The sequence below is a fragment of the Lolium perenne genome, chromosome 1, assembly GCF_019359855.2.
Source record: "Lolium perenne isolate Kyuss_39 chromosome 1, Kyuss_2.0, whole genome shotgun sequence".
Lineage (NCBI taxonomy): Eukaryota > Viridiplantae > Streptophyta > Magnoliopsida > Poales > Poaceae > Lolium > Lolium perenne.
The window spans coordinates 258,909,702-258,924,773 of record NC_067244.2 but is presented as its reverse complement, the minus strand read 5'-3'; the positions used below and the strand labels follow the sequence as shown (position 1 = coordinate 258,924,773).

At 44.4% G+C, this 15,072-nt stretch overlaps 1 protein-coding gene across 1 annotated transcript; it reads left to right on the top strand.

Annotated features, from left to right (window-relative positions):
• The first annotated feature begins 230 nt into the window (after positions 1-230).
• LOC127326336 (GATA transcription factor 15) lies at positions 231-2,041 on the top strand. Its single transcript, XM_051353210.2, has 2 exons — positions 231-1,402; positions 1,517-2,041. The coding sequence occupies exons 1-2, from the start codon at positions 953-955 to the stop codon at positions 1,796-1,798; spliced, it is 732 nt and encodes a 243-aa protein (XP_051209170.1). The 5' UTR covers positions 231-952; the 3' UTR covers positions 1,799-2,041.
• The last annotated feature ends 13,031 nt before the right edge of the window (positions 2,042-15,072 follow it).

Sequence of the window (15,072 nt, the reverse complement as noted above, 5' to 3'; positions counted from 1 at the left end):
GTAGCGTGCGCGTGGGAGACTGTTTCCATTGCCCGGTCACATGCCTGCCTCCCCCTTTTGACCGCGCTCCCGGAGCGAGCTCGCAGCCATGGTCCGCGCGCTGTCAGAGAGCTAGTAGCTCTGACGAGCTGGCCGGATCTCCGGCCCTGTACAGAGAGAGAGACGGTGATGTCAAAGCGTCGACGGCCGGAACGGTCACTCGCCGTTGCTACTATATATGACACGCCTAGGAGCCACCGGAGGGGACCCCGCACCTCCTCCGTGATCTCTCTGCTCCTGTTCCCATCGTCTCCATTGATTCTCCTCTACCCTAGCTCATCTTGATCCTTGAGTAGACGTCCCTCCCTGTAGCTGGAAGCCGCTGTAGCTCCGGGATAAGCGCGGCAGATCAGAACCAGATCACTCTGCCCTCTGCTTCGACCTGTCACCCATCCCCTCCCTCCCTCCCGTCGAGACGTCGTCCGGCCAGCCCAGCCTGACGTCCACAGCCGCAGCAGGGCTTCGCCGCAGCCAGCCAGTCCAGCCTCGCACTCATTGGCCGCTCAGCTCTGCCCTCTGCTCTGGTCTTTGCATCTGTAGTCGTGCGCGCGCAATCTTTTGTTCCATTGCATTTGCATGCACCATGCTACTACCCTAGCTTAGCTAGGGGTGTAACCGAGGAGGCAGGCGTTCAAAGCAAACGGGCGTCTCGGTTACTGCCCAAGCAAGCCAACCAAGCAGATGCAAATCTCAATCTAGCTTTCGGGCCAGATCATCCTCCTATAAATCCTAGCTAGCCGCCCACCGCCCACCATAGCTCGCTCTCCTCTCCCAAAGACCAGAGACCAGAGAATCGTGTAGCCTGCTGCAGCCAACCAACCAGCAGCCGCTTCCTCGACACTCTAGCCCCGCTTTAAATACCAGAGGCGCAGCCCAGGCTAGCGCTGTACTAGTAGCTTTGAGACACTCCACCATGCTTCACCACCACTCCGGCGGCGGCACCCACCAGGACGTCGACGCTGCCACCGGAGCCATGGCGGCCTCCACCTTCTCGCTCTTCTTCCCTCCGCCGCCCGGCAAAGGCCAGTGGTCGCCGGCGGAGGAAGCCACCTACTCCTACGACGACCACAGCACCGTCACCACCACCTCGCCTTCCTCCCCGGGATCCTCCTCCTCCGCCGGCTCCGTCGACTGCACCCTCTCCCTCGGCACGCCCTCCTCCCGCGGCCTCGGGGCGCCCGCGCCCGCCGTTTCGTGGGATGCCGTTGCGGACTCCTGCTACTACCAGCATCAGCAGGGCAGGCCCGTGCACGCCGGCGTCGGCAGGTGCGCCGCCGGGCACGAGCAGATCCTCGACCGGCGCTGCGCCAACTGCGGCACCTCGTCCACGCCGCTCTGGAGGAACGGACCTCGCGGACCCAAGGTACGCTACACGCGCATGCATGCCCACTTTCTCATCGTCTATTCGTGCCCTGCTGTGTAACAAGTAACAACTGCATTTCGTTTACTCCAACTTTGCCATTGTACGTTGCTGCAGTCGCTCTGCAACGCCTGCGGTATCAGGTTCAAGAAGGAGGAGCGCCGTGCGGCCGAGACCGGCGTCCACGCCGGCGCCGGCGCCGGGTGCGGCTTCTACGGCGCGCAGCGGGCGCATGGGTCTGCTGCATCGGCGGCGCCCCGAGCCGCGTCGTACGCGGAGGAGCCGCAGCCGTGCGGCGACCCGAACGCGCCGTTCCTGGCGTGGCGGCTGAGCGCCGTCCCGCCGGCGCCAGCCTTCTCGGTGTGGCCGGAGCGGGCTACCATGTACCAGTACAACTAGTAGCCATTGGTACGTGCTGCTAGGACACCGTACGCACGCGGTTGGTGGGCGCTGCAACGTTTTTTTGGGGATTTTGTGGTACGGTTGCACGCGCGGCGGCGGGGCTATCCAACTATAGTATGCATGTGCAGTACTACTCCACTCTGTGTTTTGTCTCATATTTTTACCGTTGGATTTAGTAGGTGATTAATTAACGAATTAATTAGTGTGATGTGCTCAACAAATGAAGTGGCTAGTTTCTAATGCTTTTGCCGTGCCTCTCTCTGTATGATTTGATCGATCTTCGCTGTTCGTCTCAAAACGTTGCGCAAAATTGGTCAAATTTTGGCATGTCACTGACCAGCATTGTTGAGGTCTGCTGCGATATGTTTAAGTTTGTCACGTTCGCACAACTTCAACTGTCGATAATTGTCATCGATCAAACACACCTAATTAAGGTAAACCCCAGTGTAATGACTAATCTATCTTCGTGGTTTAAGGCGGGAAAGTCGACGGAATTGTTTTTGGGCACAGGGATTCTGGAAAAAAAATTCTACCGAAGAATTCAGGGAACTTTGGCTTCAAACAGAAAATGCCGGGAGGGGGAAAAGAAAAGAGGACAGGAAATTTAAAATTTTCACTGGGCCCGTACGTGCGATCCTGGCCTATTTAGTAAAGGCCAGCCCAATATGAACCGGCCGAGCAAATTCTAGTCCCTCGCGTGCGAGCTTGGTCGTGTCATTTCCAATACACCGACCAGGGCAAAACCTATACACCGACCAGGTCGGTGGCTACCGGCCACCGCACACCCCCTGGTCGGGTATGGGCCAGACCCATTTGTGGCTGTTTGGCCTCGTTTTTTTTTCTTTTTTCTTTTTTCTGGTTTCTTTTTTCTGTTTTCTTTTCTTTTTTCTGTTTTCGGTTTTGTTAATATTTTTTTAGATTCAAAAATTTTGATTTTAAAAAATTGTTCAAATTGAGAAAATGTTCAAATTTGAAAACTGTTTAAATTTGAAAACCGTTCAAATTCGAAAACCGTTCAAATTTAAAAATTGTTCAAATATGAAAATCGTTCAAATCGAAAAATTGTCCAAATTCAAAATTTGTTCATATTCAAAAAACGTTCAATTTTGAAAATTATTCGAGTTAAAAAATTGTTCAAATTTCGAATTTTGAAAAATATTCAAATCCAAAAACTGTTCAAATTTAAAAACTGTTTTAATTTCAGAAAACTGTTCAAATTTTATGAAAAACTTTTTCTCGAAAAAAGTTTTTAAAAGTGTTAGATGTTAAAAAACGAAAATATAAACAGAAAAGAAAAAACAGAAAAGAAGGAAGAAAAAGGAAAAAAAAAACTCACATGACGCAATGGGCCGCGGCCCACTAAATTACTGGATCGTGGGGGGTGCGCGGTGCCTTCCACCCACCGACCAGGTTGGTGGCGAGGAGCTCCCACCGACCAGGTCGGCGCGTACCGCGCGCCGCACCCCCCCGCGCGCGATACGGGCCGGCCCAGTTCGGGTGTTGGGCCAGTTGGCCGTTTCTTTTTTTGAGTCATTTTTTCTATTCTGTTTTTTTATTTCTGTTTCTTTTTCATTTCTGTTTTTTCTTATAGGATTAAAAAACGTTAAAATTCATACAAATGATAAAAAAAAAAATTTAAAACTTTTGTAATTTAAAAATTTAAAAATTGTTCAAATCTGAAAATCCGAACGGTGCATTCAATAATAGAATGGTAAAGTGCCCAAAGGGCCTTATCCCATATTCCAATTGTTTTCTATTTCTTTATTTTGGAAAGTACCGAAAGGGACTTTACTTTTCCAATGCTTGGCTTGCTTAAACTATTAAGGGAATTCCTCCCAAGGTCGGATACTCTTTTTATTCTTTTAATTGTCAAGTTCCCGGAGGGACTCTCCAATTAAATGACTGTTTATTTTAGTGGAAATGTTTAAATTAAAAAATTGTTCAAATCTGAAAAAAATTTAAATTAAAAAATTGGTCATATCTAAAAACTGTTCAAATTTGAAAATTGTTCCTATCTAAAAACTGTTTAAATTTGAAAATTGTTCATATCTAAATACTATTTAAATTTGAAAATTGTTCAAATCGAAAAAATGTTCAAATTTGAAATTTGGTTTGTTCAATAAAAATATACAACTTTAAAAACTATTCAAATTATGATTTTTTAAATTATTCAAATTTTAAAACTGTTTAGATCTAAAATTGTTCGAGTTTTAAAACTGTTCATATTTTGAAAAATACTCATTTTTATTTTTCTAAAAAATGTTAGATTACAAAAAAGTAAATATTAGTATCAGAAACAGAAAAAAGAAGAAGAAAAAAAAGAAAAAAACTGTACCTGAGGCTAATGGGCCGAGGCCTAGCCTACCCGACATGGTCGCTGGGGTGTGCGGCGCCCCCGCACGAGCCGACCAGGTCGGCGTACAACAGTCCCCGTACAAATGTTTGGTTGCTTCCGCAATCTCAGAGTCACAAGTTATCCAGAGGGATTATTTCGAGCGAAACTAAGTTTGAATAAAAAATAAACCATGACTTCTGCTTCCCCATTGAGGAGCAAATGAAAGGATCGTATGAGAACCTAGGGGTAAGACCCAACAAGTTCCTCATACGATCCTTTGCAAAGAAACAAGTGACGGGATACACGATACAAATAATAAAGGAACAATAAATGATAGAAGTAACAGAGTGTGAAGCATGCACGCGAAGCTTTTGAGGGTTAATACATATAAGTTGGACGGGTGTGGCGCTACGATGGCCAACCGACGCCACAAATATGTCGCCCTATTCTTCGGTGAGCTAACCTTAGCACATGCTCCACTAAGCGGTAGCCTTCAAGGTGGCAGCCAAAACCTTTACGCAAAACTTGAAGCACACATCTACAACTTAATTGGATGATCCAAGTGGCGTCCACGAAGTTTTACACAAAGAACTAGCTTTGGGGTGGCCGCTTCCATCGTCTAGGGTTTCAAAGAATCCAAGATTAACAAGATTCGTAGAAGATTCGAGCTGTTGTAACAAATCGGTTTGGTAGAATTGTGGATCTAGAGCATCTCCTTCACTCCTTAAATCGATCTGAGGATCATTTTGAGCGAAACTCGTTTGAATTACAACAATTGCATGACTTCCGCTTCCCATGCAATTGAGAAGCTTCTCCGTTATGTGAGTGCCAATATGTCAAGCTAATGTTTATTGTTTGAACAAGCTCGAAAATTCATCATTGTCTTGCACCCTAACCCGGTGACGAAAAAAAAGAAGGCATCATAGAAAGTCTCCACAAAGATCGTGTTGTGGTCTCGAGGATGTACATTGCCGGCCACCATCAAGCTCACATACCTGCTCGCTCCTTCCGCATGCCAAGCTCCCCATTGCAAGGAGTTGCCCACCGCTGCCGCCAGACGAGTCACCATTGCAAGGGTCTTTTAATCAAGAATATTCTATGACCAACAGTGGCTAGAGGTGAGCTTCCATCCTCTTTGTCGCATGTTCAAACTAGTTTTAGCTGATTGTAAAAAGAGACAATAAAGATCGAATTGAGAAATATTTGTTAGCCGAAGGTGATATTTGTTATTACCCCCAAATTTCGGCCGACAACGATTTGGTACATGGTAAACGATACACTAGTAAACCGGATCAAGATTCTGAGAGGACTTTGGAGGTTTCGGATGTTGGAGACGTGGTCTCTTTCTCAGATGGTTCTTTGGCTCCAAACAGATGAGATTCTTCTCTCAAACTAATTGAAGAAGAAATCCTAGACTATATACAACAAATTGCTTAAGATCTAAGTAACATATATTAATAAGAACACGCTAGATGTTGCAAGGATCTACGAGTTGCATGTCGACTCGACCCACTTAATCATAACTAATATGATAGTGGACATCTTGCACCATCATTTGCGTCATCACCTCCGAAAAAACTACTGAACTATCATCAACGTTAACCAGCTCTTTCAAATATTCTTACAAATCTTCCTTTGAAACCGTAGTTTTACATATGAAGAGCACCCATCATGGTCACTACCCCAAAGTATGTAACCCTTGATACTAATAAGTATGATTTTCTATTTTATTTTACACATAGCAAAATTAAGAACATAGAAACTGTCTAAGTGCGATCCCCATAATGAGAAAGCCATGATTATTTCCCTACTTCACTTGAGGGGGTTGTCAAAATCACTCTGCACTAGACACCTCAAACAGCTATTGGAGATACACTTGCACTAACATTCGTAAATAAATTATACTTTGCATGGAAGGTGACATTACTTGCTCAATTTTGGGGGTTTTACACTATTATAAAAGTCTAGTTGCCCTAGTTTCTCCGTTACAGAATTGTTTTAGATTCCTAAAAATCATAAATAGAAAATACAATAGTAATTGCATGCCTTAAGAAAAAACTTCTGAAAGATAGATGAGTTGTAGGTATATGTATGTGTTCTTATGTATTTAGTGTGTCTAAATATCTCACAGAGTTCTATGAAGTGTACAACCTTGAAAATATCTCGACATATGTTTTCACAATGCATGCTTGCCTTTTAAGTGTAAATTAATAGAAAATCTAGATGTTTTACAGTACATAATTTGCATAAAAATCTTGCATTTGCACATTTATATACTACATCCCATAGTTCAATTCTTAGTTTGTGTCTTTCATGTTCCTAGGTTATATTGCATGTGTACTATATAAATTTTAAAAAATAATCTTGAATCAATGTCATGTTTTGTTAGTGTCATAGTGTTATTCTCCTCGCATGCAATGGTCAGAGGGCAGAGCTAGCATGTAAGCATTTGTGTCAAATGACACCAAGGGATGTTGGCAATCTTCTTTAAAATAATAAATTAACCTTTAAAATTTCTAATTATACCACTATAGTTATGGGGTGACCCCCTCAGATTTTTTCCTGGCTCTGTCCTGGGTCCAAGTCAGTACTAGGTTTAGCGGTAGGTTTTTTCTTTTTGAAAGAATGACCAAGCCGATCTTTCCCCTCTCCAGCATATCATTTGATGTATGTAGAGTGAGAAGTCAGACAATATTGAGTGGACATAGTTCCCTAGGAAATTGTGATTGCACCTTCAAAATAGAGAGATTGTAATATCAGTAACTTGGAAACTCATCCATCCATACATGACATGACACAACTACAAAACCCATATCAACTCACACATGTCAACAACAAAACTCACCACAAACACTTCACATAATTTTCTATACATCATGTCCCCTTACCACTATTGTTTTATCAAGCATCAACACCACATAAACGATCATCTGAATCAGTTACATTTTTGCCCATTTCCCATGAGATGATTTAGTGCCTTAAAACAAACCCACCAAAACAAGCTATATGTGCGTCCCCTCTCCTCGAAAGCTTGAATCATCTTGGGGAGAAGGACATCATTCTTTGCACCTATGTACAAACTAATAAGAAGTCAAGTTCGAATTAGATTTCAATGACACGTGTATCACAAAAGTACGGTCGCAAAAATATTAGGCTTGTGATTTTTCAAGCTACTATTATCACAAAATAATTTTTCGCAACACCATCTGAGTTCAATTTGCATCAGTTGAGTGCTTATTGGTTGCAACACTAGTTTTTTCATGAAAATCTTGGATATCCCACTGATCAACACAGATCTCGCGCTGATCATTGTGCTGATCAATTTGGCTCTTGATCTACTTCCCGCGGACCTCAAGCTGATTATGGATCCTCATGTTGTTCCTTGATGCCCTAGTAATATTGTAAGATTCCTGTGGTGACTCAACAACTACGGCCTCCTCATCCATAGCTAAACCTAATACTCCCGTGGAGTAGAAAATATTAGGTCCTTCATGAATTTAATCAGTATGTTTTCTATTACACATACAAAAATGTACAACACAACTAAATAAAAATGCACAATATTCTTACGATATATTTGCAGTTCTATCTCGGCAAATATAGTGGGGCCAGATTTAAAGTATATTTGCAAGGAGGCGAAGCTACTCTTTTTCCAACTATTCTACAATAATATTTTCTCCTTTGTACCATAAGCCAAATTTCTGTGAAGCATAGAAAATAGAAACACACATGGAATCCTGATTGGGGAAGATTGGGATGGGACTATGTCACCCACTGAAGCCTCTCCGCAAGTCACTCAGGTAAATTTCCCCTGGTTATTTTCATTGTGCTTTGAGGTGCAAATATTTTCTCTATTGTGAAATGGATCTGTTGAGTGGCCTGATTGAGTAAGCATAATAAACTTAGCATGAGTCGTGCCATATTGTCCGCTTGAGCTCTATCGATTTGTTTGATGTGCTTCATTTAATAAACTTAGCATGAGGCGCTTGCTAGCTTAATTGCTGGGGTGACACGTCTTCGCTCCCTTACCTCATCCACTGGTCCAATGACTCACACCAGTGTTCTTGCTGCTCCCTCGGGGCCCCTTTAGAGGTTCTTCGGGGAAATTTTGTACTCAATGTAAGAAGTCTGGACACACATTTGATAATTGTTTTGTCCTACACCCAGAGTTAAAATATTGTACCCAATGCAAGAAGTCTGGACACACAGTTGATAGCTGTTTTGTCCTACACCCAGAGTTATTGGCTGAGTACCAAAGAAAGTTTCCTCCTCAATAGCAGTAGCGTCATCCCCCTACTAGGAGGTCTTCTGCTATTGTGATAGGTGAACCACAACCACAACCAGCAATGAGTGCATCAATGTCTGCTGCCTCTCAGTCTGCTTCTCGTGTTACTCGGCCTTGGGTGCTTGATTCAGGAGGTTCTTTTCATGTCACCTCTGATCCTTCCCAGCTTGTGTCATGTCAGCCAGTGAAGGATGATGCCTTCGTTCATACCGCTGATGGTACACCTTGTTATGTTACTCATCTGGGCTCTCTTTGCACATCCAAGTTTTCAATTCCTGATATTTCCTTTGTTCCTGAATTATCCATGAGTCACTTGTCTGTTTGTCAAATTACTAATATGGACAACTTTGTTGGTATTATCAAAACCTCATGTTATGTGAAGGATCTTCAAAGCAAGAGGATCATTGGTACTGGTCGTCGCCTTAGTGGATCTACATCCCTCTACGAGCTTGACACCCTTCAGCTTTCGCATCATCTGCTTCCTCAGCGTCAAGATCCACCTCTTCGTTCTCTTTCGCCCAGTGGCATCATCGTTTAGGTCATCTATGTGGTTCTCGTTTATCTAGTCTTATTGGGTAAGGTGTTTTGGGCCGTGTTCCTGTGGATGCCGGTTCCGTGGTAAGGGTTGTAATCTAGGGAAATCGATACAACTTCCTTATCCCTCTAGCACTACCTATTCCAGCCGTCCTTTCACTTTAGTGCACTCTGATGTATGGGGTCCTTCTCCTTTCGTTTCAAAAGGCGGTCACAAACATTATGTCATATTTGTTGACGATTACTCTCGATATACTTGGGTCTATTTTATGAAACATCGTTCCCAGTTGAATTCTATATATCAGTCTTTTGCACACATGGTACATACTCAATTTTCAAGTGCTATTCGTGTTTTTCGCTCTGACTCAGGGGGGGAGTACCTCTCTACATCCTTTCGTGGGTTTCTTGCTTTCGAGGGTACCCTTCCCCAGTTGTCTTGCCCTGATGCTCATGCTAAAAAATGGTGTTTCTGAGCGAAAACATCGCCATATAACTGAAACTTCTCATACTCTTATGATTTCTTCTTTTGTCCCTACTCATTTCTGGGGTGAAGCTATTTCCACATCTGTGTATCTCATAAACATACAACCTTCTTCTCGTCTTCAGGGCAAGTGTCCCGGTGAGGTTTTGTTTGGTTCTCCACCTTCATATAGCCACCTTCGTGTCTTTGGATGTACATGTTATGTTTTATTAGCACCTCGGGAGCGTACCAAGTTGACTACTTAATCTGTCCAGTATGTTTTTCTTCGATATAGTCTTGAACACAAGGGGTATCGTTGCTATGATCTTTCTGCTCACCATATTCGTTTCTCTCGTGATGTCACTTTTAATGAGGATCAACCCTTCTTATTTAACTCTTATACTCCCTCGTCATCCTCCACTTCTTTAGAGTCCACCTCTTTTCTTTCTCTTCCACCGATCTTCACTTCAGATGAGTCAGTATCTGATCAACCACAACAAGACACACCTTCCTCACCAGTTCCTCATTCCCCAATTGATTCACAATCCACTCATTCTTCTTCTGTTCCACCAGTCCCACGTCATATTGAGCCCTTTCCTTTATATTATAGTCGCCGTCCAAAAGTTTCATCTCATATTCAGTCACCTATTCCTTCATCATCTGCTCATCTAACCAGTACCACAGAACCTTACACTGATGATTCCTCTCAGACAAACAGGTGTGCCCTTCGTGATCGCTCCTCTCTTGAGCTTCCAAACAGATATAGAAATGATTTTTGTGTTGGGGCAGCCTGTGAGCCTAATTCTTATCAGGAGGCAACCATGGTGCCCGAGTGGCAATTGGCCATGTCTGAGCAGCTTGCTGCTCTAGATGCTACACATACATGGGATATGATACCTTTACCTCCTCGATCAGTTCCTATCACTTGTAAATGGGTGTATAAAGTCAAAACCAGGTCAGATGGTTCAGCGGACCGCTATAAGGCCAGAATTGTTGCTAGAGTCTTTCAACAGGCTCATGGGAGAGATTATGATGAAAATTTTGCACCAGTTGCTCATATGGCCTCTGTCGTACTTTAATTGGTGTGGCTGCTGCTCAGGCATGGAAGATTTCACAAATGGATGTAAAGAATGCATTTCTTAATGGTGATTTAGAAGAGGAAGTTTATATGCAGCCACCTCTAGGTGTTGAGGCCCCATCTGGTCATGTTTGTCGCCTTTACAAATCACTCTATGGGATTAAACAAGCCCCTCGTCCATGGTTTGAGCGATTCTGTTCAGTGGTTTGCGCTTTAGGGTTCTCTCCCAGTGATCATAACCCTGCACTTTTCATTCATACATCTGAACGTGGGCGTACTTTGCTTCTTCTCTATGTGGATGATATGTTGATTACTGGATATGATCAGAAGTACATTGCCTTTGTTAAAAGAAAGCAAAGTGAGCAGTTCAAGATGTCAGACCTAGGATCTCTCATTTACTTTGTGGGAATTGAGGTTGATTGCACTAATGATGGCTACTATCTTTCTCAGTCTCGCTACACTCAGGATTTGATAGCGCGCTCAGGTCTTACTGATACTCGTATTGCTGCTACACCAATGGAACTGCAGATGCAATTGCGCTCTACTGATGGCATTCCTCTTAAGGATCCCTCTCACAATCATCATCTTGTTGGTAGCCTTGTATACCTCACTGTGACCAGACCAAACATATAGTCCATGCAGTTCATATCCTGAGTCAGTTTGTTTGTGCTCCTACCTCAGTTCATTATAGTCACTTGCTTCGTGTTCTTCGATACTTGAGGGGGACATCATCTCGCCGGCTGTTTTATGCCCGCACAAGCCAGCTCCAGCTTCATGCTTACTCTGACTCCACTTGGGCGAGTAATCCCGATGACCGTTCCTCTGTTACTGGTTATTGTGTTTTTCTGGGCACATCTCCTATTGCACGGAAGTCGAAGAAACAGAATGCAATATCACGGTCTAGTGCTGAGGCTGAACTAAGAGCAGTCTTTACCACCACAGCAGAAATCATTTGGCTTTGTTGGTTGTTGGCTGATCTTGGTGTCCCATGTGATGCACCCACTACCATTCTTTGTGATAGCACTGCTGCCATCCAGATTGCAAATGACCCTGTCAAGCATGAGTTAACCAAACATATTGGTGTTGATGCTTTCTTCACACGTTCTCATTGCCAACAATCAACCATTTACTTGGAATATGTTCCATCAGAGCTTCAACTTGCAGATTTCTTCACAAAAGCTCAAACAAAAGAACATCATAAGCTTCATGTTCTCAAACTCAATGTCTCAGATCCACCTTGAGTTTGAAGGGGGTGTTAGAACATGTGTATAAATTGTATTTAGCCCAAATAGTCTAGTCTAGCCCAAGGCCCAAGATGGCCCATGTAAGCTATGTATATTACTCTGAAGTCAATAGAGAAAGGGTAAGGTTGGTAAAATAACAGGAGGATCCATCTAAAGTGACATGGTCCTGAGGAGATGGCGACCACCAAAGCTAAGTTTGAAAAGCTCAAGTGCCTCCCCAACTGTTGTGGCGCCTTCGGCTCAATGCACATCCTCATATTCTCTTCAGCTCATCCTAACAACAATCTGTGCCTTGAAGAAGAGAGCATGAACAACATGGTCTTGCAGGCTATTGTTGACCCTTACATGCAGTTCAAAGACATTGTCAGTGGCTGGCCAGGATCTTGGAGGACTCATGCATCATGTGTGCCCGGGATTTTACAAGGTAGTTGAGAACGGTGCAAGGCGGGGAAGATGGGGAGGGAGCAGGGCCAGTGGTTAGAGACTACATTATTGGGGATACAAGCTACTCTCTTCTTCCCTGGCTGATAGCTCTATACCAAGGGCACGACCTATCTCTGGCGAAAGTGGAGTTCAATAGGCGCTGAATCGCTGCAAGAATGGCGGTGCAGGGTGATATGGCTAGGCTGAAGGAAAGGTGGCAGTTACTCAAGAGAGAACCGTGGAGGCCTAAAAAACAACGGCTGCCAAGGATCATCTGCTCACCAACATCACCATCGACTGTGAGGACTCCCGAAAATCATAACAGCGAACTGTCGGAGTGATTGTTGCCCTTAATCTGCTTACTGGTGTCTCTTCCGTTTTCCGCTTGACGTGGAGCAAATGGTATCTACATGTCACATAATTGTAACCCGAATTTTTGGTTACTTTGGAGATGGCCTGCTTCGTTCTTTATTACCCGAACTTTTTGTTACCTTAATTGCTTCCAGTAAAACCTAAAAAACAGATAATCATATTGGCAGTCTTTTTATATTGAAATTCTCAAAGAACTATCTTTAAAATAAAATCAACTCATAGCAACACACATCCATATTTGCTAGTCTTTTTAATATAGGTGAACACTTTTTGAACCTAAACCATTTTCTTTCCAGACATGATCTTTTTTATTATCCATGAAACAACTTTTTGAAGCGTAAACATTTTTAAACATCCACGAAACATTTTTTAAAAGTGTGAACCATTTTATCAAGCCATGTAACTTTTTTAACAACATGAAACTTCTTTTAAGATCCGCAAAGCATTTTTTGAGCCGTAAACTATTCTTCCAAGAATCCGTCAAACATTTTTGGAAAATGCTTTTTAAGACATAAACCTATTTAACATCTGTGAAATAAATAAATAAATATATATGATCGTGAACCGTATTTTCACAAAACATGGACCTTTTCTTTTTGTAATCTATTTTTTTTAAACGTCAGTGAACCCCTTTTAAAAAACCATTTTCATTATGTGAACGCTGAAGAAGAAATATTTAAATAGGATGAATGAATTAACCTGAGGAGAGCGAAGAAATGCGGTCGAATAAACTGACTTCGTCAGGTAAAAAACTGATTTCACGGGTTTGTTTTGTACGCTTTGCCTAGAACGTATTGGCACCTAGCAGACCGACAGTTTTCGCAAAAATATCGGCTGGGCAGCTAGTTCACGTGGACGACTAGCTAAACTTATGCGTTTGTCCGCTCGTGGCTTGCTCGTGTACACGAGAAACAGAGAGGGATCTCGGCCATGTTCAGTCTGAGACTCTGAGTTCAATACTGGAAGCTCTCACTTCCCCCTCCCTTGCTCTCCTCACGCTACAGTAGTTTGAGAGGTGCCTCTTCTTCGCCGGACCGACCCGAGGCTATTCTCGCCGGCACCGCCGGTGGAGATGCGCTAAGGGAAGGCGGCGGCCTTTGTAGTGTAAATACTAGGTGTAGGAGTGGCCTCTGTGCCAGTAGCTGGCTTGATGCCGCGTGGAGTTCACCGGTCGCCCTGGGCCAGATCTGGCGATGGCTGCTGCTCTTCTTCCCCGTCGTCCTCGTCAGAGGGACGTGGTTGGTGTTCGGCGGCTACTCCAACAATAAGGGGCCCTGTAGTGGAGGCGGTGGTCAAGATCTGTGCCGCTGGATCTTGTCCAGGCTAGGGCTGATGCTTGCCCTCTCTCTGCTCCGGTGGTCGGAGGGAGAAGGGGTAAGAAGCAGCGCCGTCTTCTTCTTCATCGAAGCTGCGGACACGGGTTCTCCTCTCTATCTCGGCAGCACGGCCGAAGTTCCCCTGGCCGGCCGTGGAGGCGAGGTGGCGTTTCTTCGCGGAGCTGCAAAGTATGCCTTTTCTTTGCTCCTGGCCGGCCTTGGTGGCGAGGAGGAGCTGGAGAATGGCATGCCGGTTTCGGATCGAGGGACAAGACCTGGTCATCTCTGTCGATGCAGCTGGTGCCTGGAGGTTACTAGGCAACCACGTCTTCTTCCTTGCCATGGTGGTAAGAAGAAAGGCGACGGCAAGCCTCTCCCGGACCGTGACTTCTGCCTCAAAGGTGCTACAGAGTCTCTATGTGGGAAGCAATTTTCTTGAGCTGCTCTTCGAATGCGCAAACGTAGGAGTCTTATTGAGGGCGTATGAATGGCGGCGCATAAATCGAAGAGGGATGTGGTTGCTCTTCCACTTTGGATTATGAGTTCGCGCTCCCTTCCGGGGTTCGTGCGTAGATCGACGCGGTTGCCACTCTGACAGTTGCCCTTCCTGTCAGTTGTTGTCCGGCTGAGAATCCACATCAAGCCATGGTCGCTGCTAGGCGGACCCGTGAGAGAAGCGAGCGGTCGCACGACACGGCCGCACTGCGTCCACAGAGACGCAAACTCGGCGCATATTTGGGCCGCATTTGCGTATCCGCGGACAGCCCGGTCAGTATGCGTCGGGCTGCTGGACCTGAGTGCATGCACATTTTTTGACCGAGCGGTCGCAAACGGTCGTCAATATCCATTTGCGTCGTTCTGTTGAAGATGCCCTAAGAAAACGGCATGGCATTTGCTCAACACTAGGGGTGTAAACGGATCGGATCGAATCAGATTTCGCTCGTACCATATCCTTTACCATATATTTTTCTCGGATTCAGATCGGAGCGGATATTGATCGGTTTTGGATTCGAATGCGAACATACCAGACTGCGGATTCGAATCAGAAACAGGATGGAATAGGACCGGAAATAAAAATAGTCATACATATGCTCTGATTGGTAAATATATAGTTATTGCAAATATTGAATGGGATTTAAACTTCCTTGTGTAGCTAAAAGAAAAGATAGATAAAGTTTAAGCTAAAACACAAACTCCGTTGATAGAATTTAGAGCTAAATAAGC

Bases quoted from the DNA above. Each gene is read 5' to 3' on its own strand.
- LOC127326336 (XM_051353210.2), top strand. From the start codon at position 953: ATGCTTCACCACCACTCCGGCGGCGGCACCCACCAGGACGTCGACGCT. The intron at 1,403-1,516 runs GTACGCTACACG...ACGTTGCTGCAG, and splicing joins ACGGACCTCGCGGACCCAAG to TCGCTCTGCAACGCCTGCGG.